This window comes from Panthera pardus, unplaced genomic scaffold (genome assembly GCF_024362965.1).
Source record: "Panthera pardus isolate Hobbes unplaced genomic scaffold, ASM2436296v1 HiC_scaffold_20, whole genome shotgun sequence".
NCBI classification, from domain to species: domain Eukaryota; kingdom Metazoa; phylum Chordata; class Mammalia; order Carnivora; family Felidae; genus Panthera; species Panthera pardus.
This window is the reverse complement of record NW_026526766.1, coordinates 2,189,320-2,211,193: the sequence shown is the minus strand read 5'-3', so window position 1 is coordinate 2,211,193 and position 21,874 is coordinate 2,189,320. Positions and strand designations below refer to the sequence as shown.

Here is a 21,874-nt window from a genome sequence, read left to right as displayed (position 1 = left end):
ATTATATCATAATTAAGGGGCCTATCCACGAAGATCTGATAATTGTAAACATTTATGCCCCCAAGTGGAAGCACCCAAATATATAAATCCATTAATCACAAACATAAAGAAACTCATTGATAGTGATACCATAATAATAGGGGACTTCAACACCCCACTTACAACAAAGGACAGATCATGTAAGCAGAAAATCAATAAGGAAACAATGGCTTTGAGTGGCACACTGGACTGGATGCACTTAATAGATAATAGAACATTTCATCCTAAAAGCACATTCTTCTCAAGTACACATGGAACATTCTTCACAATAGATCACATACTGGGACACAAATCAGCCCTCAACAAGTACAGAAAGATCGAGATCATACCAATTGAAACTCGAAATAAACCACAAGAAAAAGTTTGGAAAACCAAGAATACCTGGAGATTCAAGAACATCCTACTAAAGAATGAATGAGTTAACCAAGAAATTAAAGAGGAAATCAAAAACCTCTGGGATGCAGCAAAGGCAGTCATAAGAGGGAAGTATAGAGCAATCTAGGCCTTCCTAAAGAAGGAAGAAAGGTCTCAGACACACAACCTAACCTTACACCTTAAAGGACTGGAAAAAGAATAGCAAATAAAGCCCAAAGGCAGCAGAAGTCAGGAAATAATAAAGATTAGAGTAGAAATCAATGGTATTGAAACCAGAAAAAAAAAAAAAAACAGATTAATGAAACCAGGAGCTGGTTCTTTGGTTCTTTGAAAGAGTTAACAAAATTGATAAACCCCTATCCAGTTTGATCACAAAGAAAAAGGAAAAGACCCAAATAAAAAAAATCAAGAATGAAAGAGGAGACATTACAACCAACACAGCAGAAATACAAACAGTAATAAGAGAATATTATGAGCAATTATATGCCAATAAAATGGGCAATCTGGAAGAAATGGGAAAATTCCTAGAAACATATAAACTATCAAAACTGAAACAGGAAGGAATAGAAAATTTGAACAGACCCATAACCAGCAAAGAAATTGAATTAATGGGGCGCCTGGGTGGCTCAGTTGGTTAAGCATCCGACTTCGGCTCAGGTCACGATCTCACAGTTCGTGGGTTCGAGCCCCGTGTCAGGCTCTGTGCTGACAGCTCAGAGCCTGGAGCCTGTTTTGGGTGCTGTGTCTCCCTCTCTCTCTGCCCCTCCCCTGTTCATGCTCTGTCTCTGTCTCAAAAATAAATAAACATTTAAAAAAATGTAAGAAATCAAATTAGTAATCAAAAATCTCCCAAAAAAATGAGTCCAGGGCCAGATGGCTTTCCAGGGGAATTCTACCAAACGTTTATTTTTTTTTAAGTTTGATTTTATTTATGTTGAGAGAGAAAGAGTGAGGTAGGGGCAGAGAGAAGGAGAGAAAGAATCCCAAACAGGCTCTGCACTGATGTGGGGCTTGAACTCACAAACCTTGAGATCATGACCTGAGCCAAAATCAAGAGTTGGACACTTAACCAACTGAGCCACCCAGGTGCCCCCAAACATTTAAAGAAGAGTTAACTCCTACTCTTTTGAAGCTGTTCCAAAAATAGTAATGGAAGGAGAACTTCCAAACTCATTCTACAAGGCCAGCATTACCTTATTTCCAAAACCAGACAAAGACCCCACTAAAAAGGAGAACTACAGACCAATTCCCTCATGAACATGGATGCAAAAAATCTCAACAAGATACTAGCCAGTTGGATCCAACAATACATTTAAAGGGTCGGGGCGCCCGGGTGGCTCAGTCGGTTAAGCGGCCGACTTTGGCTCAGGTCATGATCTTGTGGTCCGTGAGTTCGAGCCCCGCGTCGGGCTCTGTGCTGACAGCTCAGAGCCTGGAGCCTGTTTCAGATTCTGTGTCTCCCTCTCTCTGACTCTCCGCCGTTCATGCTCTGTCTCTCTCTGTCTCAAAAATAAATAAACGTTAAGAAAATTAAAAAAAATAAAAATAAAAAAATAAAGGGTTATTCACCATGATCAAGTGGAATTTATTCCTGGGATGCAAGGCAATATCTGCAAATCAATCCATGAGATACATCACATTAATTAAGGAAAGAATAAGAACCACATGATCCTCTAAATAGATGAAGAGAAAGCATTTGACAAAATACCCCATCCTTTCTTGATTAAAACCTTTAAGACAGTAGGGATAGAAGGATCATACCTCAAGATCATAAAAGCCATATGTGAAAGATTTACCGCTAATGTCATCCTCAATGGGGAGAAACTGAGAGCTTCTGCATAAAGTCACAACACTGTCCACTCTCGTCATTCTTATTCAACATAGTGTTGGAAATCCTAGCCTCAGCAATCAGACAACAACAACAAAAAATAATAGGCATGCAAATCGTCAAGGAGGGAGTCAAAACTTTCACTCTTTGAAGAAGACATGATACTCTATGTGGAAAACCCAAAATATTCCACCAAAAAAACTGCTAGAAGTGATCCATGAATTCAGCAAAGTTGCAGGATATAAAATCAATGTACAGAAATTGGTTGCATTTCTATACACCAATAATGAAGCAACAGAAAGAGATATCAAGGAACTGATTCCATTTACAATTGCACCAAAACTATAAAATACCTAGGAATGAACCTAACCAAAGAGGTGAAAAATCTGTACACTTAAAACTATAGAAAGCTTCTGAAATATATTGAAGAAGGCACCAAAAAAAAAAAAAAAAAAAAAGGAATACATTCCATGTTCATGGATTGGAAGAACAAATATTGTTAAAATGTCAAAACTACCCAAAGCAATCTACATATTCAATGCAATCCCTACGAAAATAACACCAGCATTCGTCACAGAGCTAGAACAAACAATCCTAAAATTTGTATGGAACCAGAAAAGGCTCCGAATAAGCCAAAGCAATCCTGAAAAAGAAAACCAAAGCTGGAGGCATCATAATTCCAGATTTGAAGCTGTATTACAAAGCTGTAGTCATCAAGACAATATGGTACTGGCACAAAAACAGACACATAGATCTAAGGAACAGAATAGAGAACCCAGAATTGGATCCACAAACATATGACCAACTAATCTTTGACAAAGCAGGAAAGAATATCCAGTGGAATAAAGACAGTCTCCTCAGCAAGTGGTGCTGGGAAAACTCGACAGCCGCATGCAGAAGAATGAACCTGGACCACTTTTTTACACCATACAGAAAATAAATTCAAATTGGATGAAAGACCTCAATGTAAGACTGGAAGCCATCAAAATCCTCGAGGAGAAAGCAGGCAACAACCTCTTTGACCTCGGCTGCAGCAACTTCTTACCTGACATGTCTCTGGAGGCAAGGGAAACAAAAGCAAAAATGAACTATTTGGACCTCATCAAGATAAAAAGCTTCTGTACGGCAAAGGAAACAATCAGCAAACTAAGAGGCAACCAATGGAATGGTTTGCAAACACCGAGAAGATATTTGCAAATGACATATCAGATTAAGGGTTAGTATCCAAAATCTATAAAGAACTTACCAAACTCAACACCCAAAAAACAAATAATCCAGTGAAGAAATGGGCAAAAGACATGAATAGACACTTCTCCAAAGAAGACATACAGATGGCCAACTGACACACGAAAAAATGCTCAACATCACTCATCATCAGGGAAATACAAATCAAAACCACAATGAGATACCAGCTCACACCTGTCAGAATGGTTAACATTAACAACTCAGGCAACAACAGATGTTGGTGAGGATGTGGAGAAAGAGAAACCCTTTTGCACTGCTGGTGGGATTGCAGACTGGTACAGCCACTCTGGAAAACAGTATGGAGGTTCCTCAAAAAATGAAAAATAGAACTACCCTATGACCCAGCGTTTGCACTGCTAGGTATTTATCCAGAGGATACAGGAGTGCTGTTTTGAAGGGGCACATGCACCCCAAAGTTTATAGCAGTGCTATCAACAGTAACAAAGTATGGAAAAATCCCAAATGCCCATTGACAGATGAATGGATAAAGATGTGGTATATGTATGACAATGGAATATTACTCGGCAATCAAAAAGAATGAGATCTTGCCATTTGCAACAATGTGAATGGGACTAGAGTGTATTATGCTAAGAGCAATTAGAGAAAGACAAATATGCCTTCACTCATGTAGAATTTAAGATACAACACAAATGAACATAAGGGAAGGGAAGCAAAAATAATATAAAAACAGAGAGGGGGAAATCCATAAGAGACTCTTAAATACAGAGAACAAACAGGGCTGCTGGAGGGTTTGTGGGTGGGAGGATGGGCTAAATGGGCAAGGGGCAATAAGGAGGACACTTGCAGGGATGAGCACTGGGTGTTATGTGTAGGTGATGAATCACTGGATTCTACTCCTGAAACCATTATTGCACTATATGCTAATTAAAAAAAATAAATTAAAAAAAATAAAACATAAGTGAAGGAGAAGCTATTTGAGAAACTCAAGACTTGGTCAGGAAGAGAAAACAAGTTATTCCCATGTCATTCAGTAGAAATATATTTAGAATAATTAAAAACTAATGCAGAAGGCAAGAGTATAAAGTTAAATGGTTTTGAGTCAAGAAAAATTACATAGGTTTGATTTACCTAAAAGTCTGTTCAGATTACCAAAACATCTGAACCAGAGAATATCGTAACATTAAGACCCATGAAAAATTGTCAGTAAACACTGTATCTTCTTTAACAAAGCACTGATAGCAGATGATATGAAGCATAGAGTGTAGGTGAAAAAAACAGCACAAATGGTCAATAATATGTAATTACTGACTGGTAAGAAAGTGACATTAGGATGAGGCTTTTCAAAAATTTGAGGAAAAAAAGTTAAAAATAGAAAAAAAAAGGTTGAGGCTTTTATTTTCACTTATTAGGTGAGCAAACATTTTCAAAGATTAGCATTGTAATAAGTTGGATGAGAAAAAGGTATTTTTTTGTACATGCATGAGAACATAGATTGAGCTCTTTTCAAAAAATTTTTTAAGTTTATCTTGTGAAAAGAGAGAGAGAGCGAGAGCACACATGTGAGCAGGGTGAGGGGCAGAGAGAGAGGAGAGAGAGAATTCCAAGCAGGCTTTGTGCACTGTCGGCCCAATGTGGGCTTGAACCCACAAACCGTGAGATCATGACCTGAGCTGAAATCAAGAGTCGGATGTTTAACCAACTGAGCCACCCAGGTGCCCCAGATTGAGCTTTAAAAAACAAATGTTTATTTACTTTGAAAGAGAGAGAGCATGAGTGGGGAAGGGGCAGAGGGAGAGAGAGAGAGAGAAAGAGCCTAATCAGGCTCCACACTGAGTGTGGCTCAGTCCCACCACCCTGGCATCATGACCTGAACTGAAATCAAGAGTCACGTGCTCAACCGACTGAACCATCCAGGCACCCCAGGTTGATCTTTTTTGAAAAGCTTGTTGGTTTTCTTCTGCTAAAAGTCTTCAGTCTGATGCTCTTTGACCTAATAAAGCCGCTCTCGGGATCTCTCAGGAGGAAATCCTCGTGTCGGCGTACAAAGCTTATGCACAGAAGTGCTCGGTGCTGCAGTGGCCAAAATTGTGAACAGCTCACATTTCCGCCGCAGTGAGAGAAAGTGAAAGGTCGTGGGAAGTCTCCTCTGACAAGAAATAGTTCCGGGGAGTATTACAGGCAGAAAGGCAGTCTGCAGACAGCGCCTGAGTCTCACACAGAGAAGAATCCCTGGAGGTCCTGCCCGGAGGCTGCAAAGAGCGGGCGGAGGGTTCCCTCTGAAGGCTTACCTCCTGTTCGGACGTTCCTGTTTCTGGTGTCAGGAGGTGGCATTGCCTCAGCAGGGAGGCGGGCAGGCCGCTGACCTCTGCCCTGGGGTGAGGCCACGTGCTGACCGTGGCCCTTGCCTTGCAGGTGGCCTGTGCCGAGGGCTTCCTGTATGCGCTCACGGTGCCCCAGCTGCAGCTGCGGTCCAGGACTCGCGTGTTCCCGAGCAGCCCCACCAGTCTCCTCTGCTCTCCTGACTGCCAGTGGGTGTTTGCTTCAACCCAGAACTCAGACCTGGGCCCGAAGGTCAGTGGTGGGCTATGTCCCTTGCTCGGGGGGCCTGGCTTTGCGCACGTAAGGTGGTGGGGCCTGTGCCCAGGCTTGTGGATGCGTCTAGGAGGGTGGCTTCCGGTGCAGGACCAAGCCCGCCAACAGCACCGGCACCTTGACGGGATGGTCCAGGGACAGAGGAGGCATCTGAAGCAGACCGCAAGCAGATAGGACAGGAAAGCAGAGGCATGCCAGGGACATGCGCTGCCCCAAACCACCAGAGTCATTGATTCGGTCGTCCTGGTACACTGACCGACGCGGGACTGGTGGCCGAGGCGTTTCCCGCCAGACCAGACGGGCTGGTCCCAGCAGTCTGGGGGTGCACAGGTGGTTCCAGCAACCCTGTAAGACAGAGTGAGGTCACTGGGTGTGGGTCTGCGGCGTTCCTGGCTGGTTGTCAGCGGCATGGGCCGCGTGATGGTGTTTCCCCAGGTGTTCCACACTCGCTCCCTGCTGTGTCTGGTGGAGGATGAGCCTCCCGTCTCCACCACTCTACCCATCTGGCTGACCTCCAGAGCCTGCTGGGCCCCTGACGAGACAGCCAGGCTGATGGTGACGCACAGAAATGACAACGGCATGCAGCTGGTCATCACCACCTACGAGCTCAGGACCAAGCAGTCACGGGAAGGGGTAGACGTCATGGGTAAGGATCCCCGTACCAGGACTGTCACCGTTGTGCTGTGGTGCTTCAAGCACAGATTGCTCAGGTTTCCTTCGGGCCACTTTTCTTCCCTCTCAGTGAATACAGTGGCCCAACAATTGTTTTGTTGTTTGTGATCGTATGTACTGGCCGAGTGACTGAGCACTTGCTGTGGGCAGGGCCCTCTCTGTGGCCCTGGAAGCCAGACAGTAACCGCTGGCCACGTAGTCTCGCCTCCTCACTGTCTTGTCACAACTCTGACAAATACACTCTTCTCAGTCCTCAGTGTGCACAGAGGTGACTAAAAGCCACAACCATTTCTTCCCCAAGGAGCTCCTAGGCCAGCAGGCAAATAAGACCCACAGTCATCTCCTTTTCTGCCTTCTCTGTCTCCCAAACCACACGTCACTGTGCCTGGCCAGCCCTGTGGCCCTTAGCATTTTTTCTTTTATATTCTGTTCATTTGTTTTCATATCATCATTTGACAATAAACTTTACTCTGAGCTTCCTAGCACCTGAGGAAAAAAGGGAAATGGGATGTGTAATATAATCCCTTGTCTGATACAAGCATGCATTCTTCAAGAGAGGTAATTTTTGGGGTGCCTGGGTGGCTCAGTTGGTTGAGCGTCCAGCTTTGGCTCAGGTCGTGATCTCACAGTTCATGGGTTTGAGCCCCGCATCGGGCTCTGTGCTGACAGCTCAGAGCCTGGAGCCTGTTTCAGATTCTGTGTCTCCCTCTCTCTCTGCTCTTCCCCTGCTCATGCTCGCTCACCCCCCCCCCCCCGCCTCTCAAAAATACATAAACGTTAAAAAAAAAAGAGAGGTAATTTTTTTCCCTGGTGCTAAACAGCATAAGGAAGTGATCCAATTACTTGTTTTTAAATGAGGAACGCCATCCAATATAAAAGATAGTATTGTCAACAGCAGTTTTTCGCAGATGTTGTGAATGTCACAGTTCTCATGTAGCCACTTCTTACCTCACCCTGCCGTAGATGGGGAAGCGCGGGGGGCCCATTCCCTGGGGGGTATGTGTGCAGGTATTGTCACTTCCACATGCATATTGCCTCAAATCTTTGTAGTGCCCGTAACTAGGGTGTTGGCATCGGTGTTGGAGAGCTGGTGAAGGGGAGGCTCCGGGGGGTAAACGCTTGGGTTGGGATTGAACGTAGGCGTGACCGCAAAAGTGCTGCTCTTTTCAGTGCCACGCACGGCACATTCGGTGAGGCCCGTGTGCTCCGGGCCCCCAGCTGTATCACAAGGTGACAGTCCGTGTGTTTTTCTCTCACAAAGTACAACAGATGGCAAGTTTCCTCCTGCCCAACTCCATGATACCTCCTCACCTCATGAAGGGCCACGGCTCTCAGGTGATCCTGCTGGTGTCCGGGTCGGAGCTGGCGCTCTTCACCATCCACGGGGTGCAGCTGGCAGCCTTCCAGGACCACCAGAGGCCCATCACGTCCATGTGGGTGGTGAGTGTGGGCTTGCCTGTGTTGCACCCCCACCCGAAGAGCCCGTGGCCCCACCTCACCTGGCTTTTCATTTCAAGGACCAGAGCCGAGTCATCACCGCTTCCTTTGACCTATCCCTGCGAGTCTATGTGTGGAATAAAGAAACGAAGCCTCCCGTCCTCAAGAGCTGCTATCACCTGCTTGGGGGCTCCCACAGATGGGCCAGGTAACTGCTTCCACTTTCCTTCACAGTGGCCTCACCCAGCCTGCCAGCGGCATCTGTAAGATGGCCATTGGAAAGGGTGAGACTGCGGCTTGGGTCTTAGCTCCGCCATTCCCTCACTGTCTGGGCACCCGAGGCAAGTCACTGCTCAGGTGCTATTTCCTACTGTGCTTAAAAAAAAAAAAAGATGCTAAGCATCATGTACATTATCTCCTCTAATGTACAAAGCCACCACCTGAAGTTGGTGTTACCTACTTTTCCAGATGAAACAGAGGCTCTGGGATGCGGATACTTTGCTCACAGTCCCCCAGGGACGCATAGTAAGGCCCAGGTGGGCCCAGCACCGCCCTGCAGTCCAGCTCTCACGTGATTCCGAAACCATATACCACGTACAGGTGGTGGTGGAGTCAGTGGGGGTGAGATGGTGAAAGTCCCGAAGAAGGCAGTTTTGCTTTGGGTTCTGAAAGTAGTGTTTGGAATCACTTATGTTTCTTCTTGCCACAGTGAGTTCTACAAAGTAGACAGGCCGTGGATCTTACTCCCCCGGCCTGCTCACGACAAGAGTGCTGACAGCCATCAGTTACTTGGTATGAGGTCTGGGGTAAATTCGACCTCCTGGGGCAAACATCTTACCTTCGTAAATGAAAAAACACTAAGCCCAAAACCAAATATTTTAAAAACTAGATTTCTATAACCTACTTCGTTTCTGAGTTTTCAGTTAGTTGTCATTCGAAGATAATTATTAAAGCAAACTCCTAATTAACACAGAAGAATCTTCATTTTTAGTAAACAACTCGACTTTCTGATAAGGTAAAGAATTAACTAGAGAGTCAACTTAAATCTTAACGACAACTGGCCTGTAAGTCGGTTTTAACCCTCTCTCTTAAATTTCTAAACAAACTGTACTGGACAGCCTGATGCTCCCTTTCTTATTGTTTTTTAAAGTTGATTTATTTATTTTGAGAAGGAGAGTATGAATGAGTGGAGGAGGGGCAGTGAGAGAGAGAGAATCCCAAGCAGGCTCTGTGCTGTCAGCACAGAGCCTGATGCAGGACTCCATCCCATGAAATCATGAGATCATGACCTGAGGTGAAAGCAAGAGTTGGACACTCAACCGACTGAGCCACCCAGGCCCACTGCGCCCCCCGCCCCCGCCTCCACCAGACGCTCCCATTCTGAGAAGGACTTGGCATCTTCACAGTTGCTTCTTCACTCAGGATTCCTCCTTAAATTCCTTTGAAGTTCGAGGCCACGTTCACATCTGTAGGTGCTGTGTTTTTGCTAGTTAATGCCCCAGTGCTGTTACCCCTTCAGGCCCCTGCCCTCAGCGTGGGGGTCTTGCGGCCTTGTGGTGCTGAGTCTGTGAGTGACCAGAGGCCTTTGCAACAAGCCTCTCAGGTGGGGGAGGTCCCGATTTATAGGCCGCAGACACTCAGACTGTCGGTGATGGCTTCCTTCTGCAGCGGCAGGAAAGCCTCTGTCTTCTGGGGGACACACAGCACACACACTTGTCCTCATGGTCGCTGAAAAGAGGCTGGGTGGGGAGGCTGCCTGCCAGGGATTGTGCTCCCATGTCGGCCTCAAAATACACTTTTTGTCCTCTCTTTTCTGTACGCGTCTTTGAAGAATTCTCTACATCATTACGGAGTGGTTAGAACAGCCTCTCACTGAAATAACACTGTCCTCAACTTAGCAGGCAAGTGGCACTTTTAGAAATTTATTTTTTGCATGTCTTTTAAAACACATACCCATGCATTACACAATACATCCATTCACTGACATGACCCTGTTCCTTCATGCTGAGCACGTAGCACTCTTAGAATCTTCTTTTTCGTATGTGTTTTTACACACTGAATTACACAGATGTAGAATGGTGAACACATCCTTCACTGAAATGACACCATTCTCAATGTGACAAGTAAGTAGGACACTAAGAAATATCTTTTTAAAAATGTGCTTTAGGGGCACCTGGGCGGCTCAGTTGGTTGAGCATCCGACTTTGGCTCAGGCCACGATCTCGCAGTTTGTGGGTTTGAGCCCTGCACCAGGCTCTGTGCTGACAGCTCAGAGCCTCGAGGCTGCTTTAGATTCCGTGTCTCCCTCTCTCTCTCTGCCCCTTCCCCACTTGTGCTCTGTCTCTCTCTCTCAAAAATAAATAAATGTTGGGGCACCTGGGTGGCTCAGTGGTAAGTGTCCAATTTCGGCTCAGGTCATGATCTCACGGCTTGTGGGTTCGAGCCCCATGTTGGGCTCTGTGCTGACAGCTCGGATCCTGGAGCCTACTTTGGATTCTGTATCTCCCTCTCTCTCTGCCCCTCCCCCACTCATGCTCCATCTCTCTCTCTCCCCTTCAAAATAACTAAACATTAAAAAAAATTTAAAAATAAGTAAATATTAAAAAAATTAAAAAATAAATATAAATTAAAAAATAAAAATAAAAAATGTGCTTTAATCAGGACCCTGGAATGAATCATGATAATGAATTATGCCCCATTCCTAATTGAAAACAGATTCCTCAGGAAATCCTTAGTTGAGTGGTAATTTCTCTTGGGGAGCTTCATTTGACAACAAGAAATCCTGCCATCTTGTTTCATGCTGTTCCCCATAAATTTTTTCCAGCATCTTTTGAATGCTGCAAGACATAACCAGTACTTTCTGAGAGCTTTTCAGTTTCCCAAAATGTTATCATCTGTGAATACCTACTGATTCTCTAAAGAAAACAGGGAAGACAAGTATGTTAACTATAAATTTACCAGCAACCTAGCTGCATACTCCCAGGTATCTACCCAAGAGAAATAAAACTTATGTCCACACAGAGATTTGTACATGAATGTTCTTAGCTTTATTCAACATACCCCCAAAGTGCAAATACTGTGAGTGCCCATCTGCTGGTAGATGGATAGATTCAGTCGGGAATCTGACTCCACAGTGACAGAGAACAGCTTTTTGACACGGACACTGTGGGTGAACCACAAAAACATTGTGCTACATGAAAGAAGCCAGATGTGTGAGACCTCGTTGTGTGATTCCATTTACATGACCCTTCTAGAAAAGACGAGTCTGTAGAAACAAGGCTGCCTGGGGCTGGGCGTGGGAGGGGATTCACTGCCGACGCGCCCCACAGATCCTCTGGAGTGATGGAAATCCAAACTGGATAGTGGTGATGGTTGCACAACTCTGCACACTTACTAAAAATCAATGGACGAAAAAAGACTAAGGAATTCTCTAAAGAGAATAAGAAAGGAAGCAGATGCGGGTTCAACTTTTCTTGCCAACAAACCGTGAGGACCACTGGCTGACTGACTATGCTGCCTGCTTCCTGCCCAGCCCCAGTGTAGACTATCCAATGCTGCAGTTTTCTGAGAGTCTGGAGATGCCACCTTGCATTCTTGATACTAATTTCTAAGTTAAGTAGAACTTCAGTTGCTACTTAAACTCAGTAAGTCAGTGTGGAATTTACTCCAAGCTAAAAGGTATTTCATAAAAGTCAGAGTGGCAGTGTTTTTAGAAGCAATCTATAGCCAGAAACAGCTTCTGCAGGAAACTCCAATCCCTTCTGTGGTTCGGTTGGTTTGGTTCTCTCACCGGCTCATTCTCTGTCATGCTCAGAGCAGCACTGTCTGGTCTTTCTAGGTGAAGAGAACACTGTAGAAAATGATGGCCCCATTAGCTCCTGCATTTGTCTTTCACTGAGACTGGTCAGGAATTGATGGGCTGATTCTCACTTCCAGGGAAATGACTCTACCCTGCCAAGATTGGATTAGATACCAGTTCTTCTCTATCAGGAGATGTTTCTAGACCAGCTGGAATCGTTGCGATTCAGGCAGCTACTGTCAGGAGGGCCCCAAGCTGTTATCCCCACTCCAAAATGTGATCATCTTGCTATCTGTTAGAGTGAACACAGGTCTCAACACAGACGGGGTGTGCTGGCTGGAGACAGTCAGGATGTTGCACTCCATTCTCTGTGTAAAGGCTTAGCTGCTTAACCACATGTCTCTTCCTCAAATTAACGTGCAACCTGTCCCTTCCTTTCGCAGTGGATTCACCCATGTGGAAGGCGACAGTATGAGCATTGTAGGTGTGGAAGCCAGAAACATTGGGACGAGTATTCTGAGGTCATATTGCTTCAAAGTGCAGCGTGGCTCAGATGACTGCATCAATTGAAGATGATCTCACTTTGGTGAAGAGCTTGTCTACATACAGACTAAATGATGACTTATCACCATTGAGACAGAAATGAGCAATTCTCAGATACCTGTTATGGACCAGGCACTGTGCTATGTGACTTTTTTTTAATCCTCACAAACCAGTTAAAGAGGTATGATGTCTCTGTTTTTCAGATGAGGAACAGGACCAGTAATGGGAGAGTAACCCATTATTGGCCCGTTGTCCAGCTGCCACGCCACCTGCCTAAGCTTGTTCAGATAGTAAGTGGTAGAGAGGAGTGGATGCCAGAAGGCCCAAGTACAAGGGCCTGGGCTTGTACCATGATTATTTTGTTGTTAGATATGTAATGAAGTAAGGACATGGTTTTTCCCCCCATTCTGTTATGTGCTTTAGGCACACGTTAATAAATGGTTGTGTGGCACCACACTGCCCAGCTCTAGGGATGCCATTCTGTGTCTTGTACAGATGGCATCCCTGGAGTTGGTCCACAGGGAGGCCCTGGCTGCTTTGGTGGGTGGGTCACCGGGGTTCTCAGCTACAGGCAGCAGGGACAGAAAGCTAGCTAACTAACACCAAGAAAGGAATTTACTGGAAGGAGATAGAGAAGTGTGCCGGGTCAGCGGGGGGGCTGGAGAAACAGATCTGGAACCGTAGGAAGCAGGGCCTGTTCCAGCAGTGTCTGGCCTACCGTCCCTGTTTTCCCCAACACTTCCACGCTGCTGCCACTGCATCTGTGGCACTGACACCGTCTGAAAACTTACCAGCTGCTTCTGGGGAAGGGTGACTTCAAGGCTGGGAACACCAGGATGTGAGTGTGATTTTCTGACTTTGCCGCAAGCCCTCACCATCCAGGCCAGGATGGGAGAGTCTGACCCTTTAAGCTTCAATAGAGCAGCTCCCAGTCCAGACTCACACTGTGAAAAATTCTTCAAAACTAGGAAAAGTTCCTGAGAAACAGACAATGAGGATGAAAAGCTCGCTACCGCAGCCTGCCACTTCAGCTGTCCAGTACCGATACCCCCTTGCCCAGTACTTGCACGTTATACCCAACACAGCACCTGTGTCCCACATAAGCCCAGACGCAGTTATTTACCCAAGAGGAGAAGATCTGTGTCCTCCCCCTTTTGAAATCTAAGATTTGTTTTGGGGTAATTTTACATTTACAGAAAAGTTGCAAAAACAGGGCAGTGGATCCCCATATATCTTGCTCAGCCTCCCCTCGTGTGAATACCTTACATAAGGTGGGCATTTGGAAACCCAAAGTCTTTGTCAGCTTGAAGTCAGAACTCTCTGTTTGTCCCATCACAGTCCTACCGGGTGTTCAGCGGTCCTAGTGCATCCTGCTTACAGCCATGGGGGAAGGGAGAGGAGGCAAAAAATTCGCTGAAAAACACACACACATGACACAGCAAGAAAGGAAATAGCTGTGCAGAAGATAAAGGGAAGATTCAGGTAAGTTGAGATAGAGGAGTTTTTGCTGAAGACACGGGAAAGGGGTTGGAATGTTGGCAAAAGAGGGGAGGTCCGATAAGGGACTGGTGAGGGTACAAGCCACCCGAGAGGCATGGACATGTGATAGCTGGGGAAGCAGTGTGGTCAGTTCTTAGGGAAGGCAGCCCACCAGGGCCTCATATGTGCTGGCAGCAGCATTAAATGGTGTCACATCTGGGTGTGGTGGCCCTGCCCAAGGACAGCTCTGTGGTGCGGGAGGCTTAGGGAGAGAGTTGCCCTAACTCGAGCACGGGAGACTCTTGCAGAAACCATGTGTTGAGTCTGGCAGATGGGCTCCTTAGGGAAAAGCAACATCTATGAGGTGTGATGCCACAGCCTGGGGGAAACACAGGAAGTGTGTCCTGCTCCCAGGTACTCTAAATCCAAGTTCTGAGGCTTCTTTCCCTTTGAGGGCTGATGCTGCCGGGGAGCATGAGGGCCTTAGCAGCACCTCTGATTCCTGCCAGCAGGTAGATCTCAACCTTCCTCAGAGCCTCTGTTACTGCAGGTGCAGCCCAAGATATTCTGTATAAGTACAGAAAATACTGAAAAAAATTCCCTAGTTCTTGGCCACAGGTGACATCTTAACAATTTCTAAAATATTAATTACTAACTATAATAATGCCTTTTTAAAAAGACAGTTACCACAAACACAATCACTCTTTAAGTTCACTTTTATTTTTTAAAGTTTATTTTTATTTATCTTGAGAGAGAGAGGAAGAGAGAGAGAATCGCAAGCCGGCTCCATGCTGTCAGTGCAGAGTCTGACACAAGGCTTGGACACACAAACTGTGAGATCATGACCTGAGCTGAAACCAAGAGTCAGGTGCTTGACTGATTGAGCCACCCAGGCGCCCCTAAAATTCACTTTTAAGTAATTGATGGGTTAAGTAGAAAGTACAAAATAACAAAATAAGAATGGAAGATAATTTTCTTAACTGGATAAAGGGGATACAAAAGAGCAAATATGCTTAATGATGAGTAGTCAGAAATGTTTCCACTGATGCTAGAAACAAGGTAAGTGTGACATTGGTCACCACCATAATTAAGTATTGCCCTACAGGGGGAGGAGTCAACATGGTGGAGAAGTAGGGGGACCCAAAGTTCCCTTGTCCCTCAAACATAGCAGTATTGAGGCCAGAAGACTTGGAATTCCAGGCTACAGAGTGACAAAAACATCTCCAGGGGCCCATGAGGATAGCTTGGCAGGCCATAGGTGCATGACTGTGAATTGGGAGAGAGAAAATGGACAGTGTAGGCATGGAGGGGAGGAATCCCCTTCGGTGGAGAGACAAAAGGAAGAGACTGTGTAGGATTGTATTTGGACAAAAGAAAAACGTCCAGACCATAGACTAGGGAACAGAAAAAAACGGAGAAGGAACAAATTCCTAACACAATCCAGGGTTGCAGGGCTTTCTCTGGACTGGGGTCTGCTGCCCTACGCACGTGCCCTGGGGGAAGGGGGAGGCAGAGCCCAGCCCTGGGCTCAGTAGCCAGCCCAGAGGTGCAGTCAGAGGAGTCCTGTCCCTTGAGTGCTGTGGGAAGAAGGTATATAGCCTCCAAGGACAAAAGACCCTGCAGGTGCCCACCAGCCAGAAGCCCTTTGTCATCTGGTTGGGTAGAGTGGCACGACCCCAGAACCGGGGCTTGTGGAGTGGGATCCCTTAAGACATCAGGGTTTGAGTCCCAGCCGAGTGCCTGGGAGGTGTGGGAGACTCTGGAGTGGGACAAACTGGCCTGCTTGTGCCCCCGCAGCACTGTGAGAACAACCTGAACAGAGTGGTCTGGGACACCCAGTCCGGGAAGGAGAGACTGGGGTTTCACCATTTTTCTCCCCATCCAACAAGGTGGGGCTTCAGGGAAGGGACAGCAGGCCCACAGTGGAGGCGGGACTCACCTCTACAAATTGTGCCCCTCCATGCCTGGTAACTGCGTATCTACAAGAGCGGGATTGATGCGGACAAATCAGACAGCCTCTCCTCCAGACCAGCACAGCCACCGACTCCAAGGCACTGTCCTATATTGGTCCAGTGGTTTTGCATTTTCTGATTATTGGTCAATTCTTCTTATAGATTATATACATATATATTATTATATGTATACACATATATCATTATATGTATATATGTGTGTGTGTGTGTACATATATATGTGTATATATGTATATGTATGTGTATATATACACACACACACATTTCTTCCTCATTTCTTCCCTTCTCTTTTCTGGTTGTCCGTTTGTTTAAGCAGACACTTTTAATCTAGTCTTTTTACACCTATTCTGTATCTCCTTTATTTTCCTCTCTCTCTGGATTAAACCATGTAGTTTCTCTGATTCTCTCCCTGGTCAATTTTTTTTTTTCTTTTCTTTTCCTCACCACCATCATTTCTCTCTTTCTATGGGATAAGGCTTCTTCCACCACCACCCCCCTTTTTAAAATTTTTCCAGGGTCACTTCAGTGAACAAGTCAAACCACAACTGGTGGAAGATCCAAACCGCCACTATGAGTAAGAAGAGAAAGCAACCAGAGTCACAACAACAGAGAGCACGCAACACACTCCAAAAACACCTCCTGAAGGGTCAGGCCCTGGACAGTGTATGACCCCTTTTTAATATAGTAGTGCTTGTAGGTGCAGGACACATAACAAGCTATTAAAACACATGAAGGATAGAAAACTAGCCCAAATGACAAAACGTAACTCTCACTAAAAATTCCAGGAAGAAATGGCAGCTAGAGAATTGCTCAAAACAGATAAAAACAATATAACTGATCAAGAATTTAGAATAATAGTCATAAGATTAATAGCTGGGCTTGAAAAAGCATAGAAGACAGCAGAGAATCTATTGCTGCAGAGATCAAGGAACTAAGGCATAGTCACGACAAATTAAGAAGTGTTGTAAATGAGGTGCAAAATAAACAATGCAATGACAGCAAGGATGGAGGAATCAGAGGGGAGAATAAGTGAAATAGAAGATGAAGTATGGAAAATGATGAAGCTGAGAAAAAGATAAGAAAATGCTAGACCATGAAGGGAGAATTAGAGAACTGATTCAGTGAAATGTAATAATACCCATATCATAGGAGTTCAGAAGAAGAAGGAGAGAGAGAAAGGGGCAAAAGGTTTACTTGAACAAATTGTAGTTGGGAACTAACCTAATCTGGGTAAGGGAGCATAAATCCAAATCCAGGAGGCACAGAGCATTCTTCAGAATCAACAAAAATAGGTCTTCAACATGGCATAACATAGCTAAACTGGCAAAAACAAAGATAAAGAGAATTCTGGAAGCAGTTGGGGGAAAACAGGCCTTAACCTATAAGGATAGACACATAAAGGTAGTAGCAGACCTGTCTACTAAAATTTGGCAAGCCAGAAGGGACTGCCAGGAAATATTCAATGTGCTGAATAGGAAAAATATACAGCCAAGAATCCTTTATCCAGCAAGGCCATCATTTAGAAGGAGAGATTAAGTCTTTCCCAGACAAGAGCTGAAGGAGTTCATGACCACTAAACCAGCCTTGCAAGAGATCCTAAAGGACACTCTGAGTGGAATGCTGTAAAGACTACAAAGAACCAGAGACATCACCACAAACATGAAACCCACAGATAACACAGTGACATTAAGTCCCTATCGTTCAGTAATAACTTTGAATGTGCATGGACTCAATGCTCCAATCAAAAAACATAGGGTATCAAATGGATTAAAAAAAAAAGATCCATCTATATGCTGTCTACAAGAGACTCATTTTAGACCTGAGGACACCTTCAGATTGAAGGGGATGAAACACCATCTATCATTCTACTAGAAGTCAAAAGAATGCTGGAGTAGGCATACTTATATCAGACAAACTAGGTTTTAAACTGAAGACTGTAACAAGAGATGAAGAAGGGCATTATATCATAGTTACAGGGTCTATCCATCAAGAAGAGCTAACAACTGTAAATGTTTATGCCCCCAACTTGAGAGCACCCAAATATATAAATCAATTAATCACAAACAAGTAATCTTATTGATAAGAATACAGTAATTGTAGGTGACTTTAATACTCCACTTTAATACTCCTCTAGGCAGGAAATCAATAAAGAAACAATGGCCTTGAATGGTACACTGGACCAGATGGACTTGATAGGTATATTCAGAACCTTTCATCCAAGAGCAGCCAAATACACATTCTTGAGTGCATATGGAACATTCTCCAAGATAGATCACATACTGGGTCACAAAAAATGAAAATGAAAACACGACGGTCCAAACCCTTTGGGATGCAGCAAAGGCAGTGCTAAGAGGTAAATACGTTGCAATCCAGGCCTATCTCAAGAAATAAGAAAAATCCCAAATACAAACCTAGCCTCACACCTAAGGGAATTAGTAGCAGAGCAGCAAAGAAAGCCCAAAGCCAACTGGAGAAGAGAAATAATAAAGATTAGAGCAGAAATCATAATTAAAAAAAAAAACAGTATAACAGAGCAATGAATCTAAGAGTTTTTTTTGAAAGGATAAACAAACTGGATAAACCCCTAGCTAGACTTCTCAAAAAGAAAAGAGAGAGAACCCAAATAGATAAAATCATGAATGAAAGAAGAGAGATCACAACTAATGCCACAGAAATGCAAACAATTATTGAATATGAAAAATTATATGCCAACAAACTGGACAACCTGGAAGAAATGGACAAATTCCTAGGTGCCAACACACTACCAAAACTCAAACGGGAAGAAATAGAAAATTTGAACTAAATCAGTTATCAAAAATCTCCCAACAAATAAGAGTCCTGGTCCAGATGACTTTCCAGGGGAATTCTACCAGACATTTACAGCAGAGTTAATACATTCTTCTCAAGCTGTTCCAAAAACTAGAACTGGAAGGAAAGTTTCTGGACTCATTCTATGAAGCCAGCATTACCTTGATTCCCAAACCAGACAGAGATACCACTAAAAAGAAGAATTATCCCTGATGAATATGGGTGTGAAAATTCCCAACAAGATACTAGCAAATCAAATTCAATAGCACATAAAAATTATTAACCGTGATCAAGTGAGATTCATTCCTGGGCTGCAGAGCTGGTTCAACATTCGCAAATCAATCAGTGTGATACATCACATTAATAGAAGAAAGGATGAGAACCATGTGATCCTGTCAACAGATGCAGAAAAAGCATTTGACAAAATACAGCATCCTTTTTAAGTAAAAACCCTCAAGAAAGTCAGGATAGAAGGAACATACCTTAACATCATAAAAGCCACATATGAAAAGGCCACAGCCAATATCATCCTTAATGGGGAAAAACTGGGACCTCTCCCTCTGAGATCAGGAACATGACAGGGATGTCCACTCTCACTGCTGTTGTTTAACATAGTGTTGGAAGCCCTAGCCTCAACAATCAGTCAAAACATGAAATAAAAGTCATCCAAATTGCCAAAGAAGTTAAACTTTCACTTTTCACAGATGACATGATACTCTACATGGAAAACCCGAAAGACTCCACCAAAAAACTGCTAGAACTGATACATGAATTCAGCAAATTTGCAGGATGTAAGATCAATGTACAGAATTCAGTTGCATTTCTGTACACCAATAATGAAGTGACAGAGAAATCAAGAAATTGATCCCATTTAAAATTGCACCAAGAACCTTAAAATCCCTAGAAATAAACCTAAGTTGCAAAAGATCTGTATGCTGAAAACTTTAGAAAACTTATGAAAGAAATTGAAGAAGATACACAGAAATGGAAAAACATTCCATGCTCATGGATTGGAAGAAAAAATATTGTTTAAATGTCAACACTACCCAAAGCAATCTACACATTCAATGCAATCCCAATCAAAATCGCACCAGCATTCTTCTCAGAGCTAGAACAAACAGTCCTAAAATTTGTATGGAGCCACAAAGGACCCGAATAGCCAAGGTAATGTTGAAAAAGAAAACCAAAGTTGGAGGCATCACAGTCTTTAGCCTCTACTACAGACTTTAGCCTTTGCTACAAAGCTGTAATCATCAAGACAGTATCATATTGGCACAAAAACAGTCACATAGATTAGTGGAATAGAGTAGAGAACCCAGAATTGGACCCACAAATGTATGGCCAACTAATCTTTGACAAGGCAGGAAAAAGTATGTATTGGAAAAAAGAGAGTCTCTTTAGCAAATGGTGCTGGGAGAGCTGGACAACAACATGCAAAAGGATGAAACTAGACCACTTTCTTATACCATACACAAAAATAAACTCAAAATGTGAGGCAGGAAACCATCAAAAACCCTAGAGGAGAAAACAGGCAACAACTTTTTTGGCCTCAGCCACAGCAACTTCTTACTTGACATATCTCTAAAGGAAAGGGAAATAAAAGCAAACATGAACTATTGGGACCTCATCAAGATAAAAGTCTTCTGCACAGCAAAGGAAACAACAAAACTAAAAGGCAACAAATGGAATGGGAAAAGATATTTGCAAATGACATATCAGATAAAGGGTTAGTATCCAAAATCTATAAAGAATTTACCAAACTCAATACCCAAAAAACAATCCAGTGAAGAAATGGGCAGGCAGGAGACATGAATAGTCACTTTTTCAAAGAAGACATCTAGATGGCCAACAGACACATGACAAGATGTTCAACATCACTTCTCATCAGGGAAATACAAATCAAAACCACCATGAGATACCACCTCATATCTGTCAGAATGGCTAAAATTAACAACTCAGGAATGAACAGATGCTCATGGGGATGTGGAGAAATGGGAACCCTCTTGCACTGTTGGTGGGAATGCAAACTGGTGCAGCCACTCTGGAAACAGTATGGAGGTTCTTCAAAAATTAACAATAGAATTATCCTATGACCCAGCAATAGCACTACTAGGAACTTATTCAAAGGATGCAGGAGTGCTGATTCATAGGGGCACATGTACTCCAATGTTTATAGCAGCACTATCAACAATAATCAAAGTATGGAAAGAGCCCAAATGTCCATCAACTGAAGAATGGCTAAGAAGATGTGATTTATATGTACAACGGAATACTACTTGACAATGAGAAAGAATGCAATCTTGCCATTAGCAACAACATGGATGGAACTGGAGGGTATTATGGTAAGTGAAATAAGTCAGTCAGAGAGAGACAGATATCATATATTTTTACTCATATATGGAATTTGAGAAACTTAACAGAAGACCATGGGGGAAGGGAAGGGGGAAATAGTTTCAAACAGAGAGGGAGGTAAACCGTAAGAGACTCTTAAATACAGAGAACAAACTGAGGGTTGACGGAGGGGCAAGGGAGAGGGAAATGGATGATGGGCATTGAGGAGGGCACTTGTTGAGATGGGGCACTGGTTGTTGTATGTAAACAATGAATCATGGGAATCTACTTCTGAATCCGAGAGCATACACTGTATGTTAGGTAACTTGACGATAAATTGTATTAACAACAACCAAAAAAAAGTATTGCCCTGGAGGTGCTGATTAATTGTAAAATTTTTAAAAATTAAATTCTAAAAATATTAGAAATGGATGTTTTTTGTAATTTCCAAACAGTACCTTCTCCCTTAGAAACCTAAGAAAAGCATTAGAATTAGCAAATCAGCATGATTTGAAAATAATATTTGAAATCAGTGTAACATATTGAGATCAGTGTAATAATAATTAGAAAATATGATAGGAAAATTATCCCATTTGCCACAACACTGGCAACTATGATACCTTGGAATAATCTAAAATGAAAAAAACTTTATGAAGAAAAAACACAGCTTTTCTAAAGGAATAAAGAATAGAGAGATAACCCATGTTCATGATAGAAGAATTACTACTTTTAAGAGGCCATATATTGAAAGCAATACTGATAAAATTGCTACCGTTTAAAAAATAGAATGTA

General features: G+C 43.5%; 1 protein-coding gene across 5 annotated transcripts in view; it reads left to right on the top strand.

Moving 5' to 3' along the window:
- Positions 1-16,344, top strand: part of LOC109275554 (F-box/WD repeat-containing protein 12-like) — a 50,141-nt gene extending 33,797 nt beyond the window's left edge. For 2 of the 5 annotated variants that reach the window (XM_019463795.2, XM_019463797.2), the window contains exons 6-10: positions 5,861-6,019; positions 6,476-6,686; positions 7,974-8,152; positions 8,230-8,357; positions 12,392-16,344. In XM_019463795.2, coding sequence (XP_019319340.2) covers positions 5,861-6,019; positions 6,476-6,686; positions 7,974-8,152; positions 8,230-8,357; positions 12,392-12,518 — 804 coding nt within the window. In that variant the 3' untranslated portion in view covers positions 12,519-16,344. The remainder of the gene's footprint in view (positions 1-5,860; positions 6,020-6,475; positions 6,687-7,973; positions 8,153-8,229; positions 8,358-12,391) is intronic. The other 3 variants (XR_008424102.1, XR_008424103.1, XM_019463796.2) reach the window with 3 other exon arrangements.
- Positions 16,345-21,874: the final 5,530 nt, after the last annotated feature.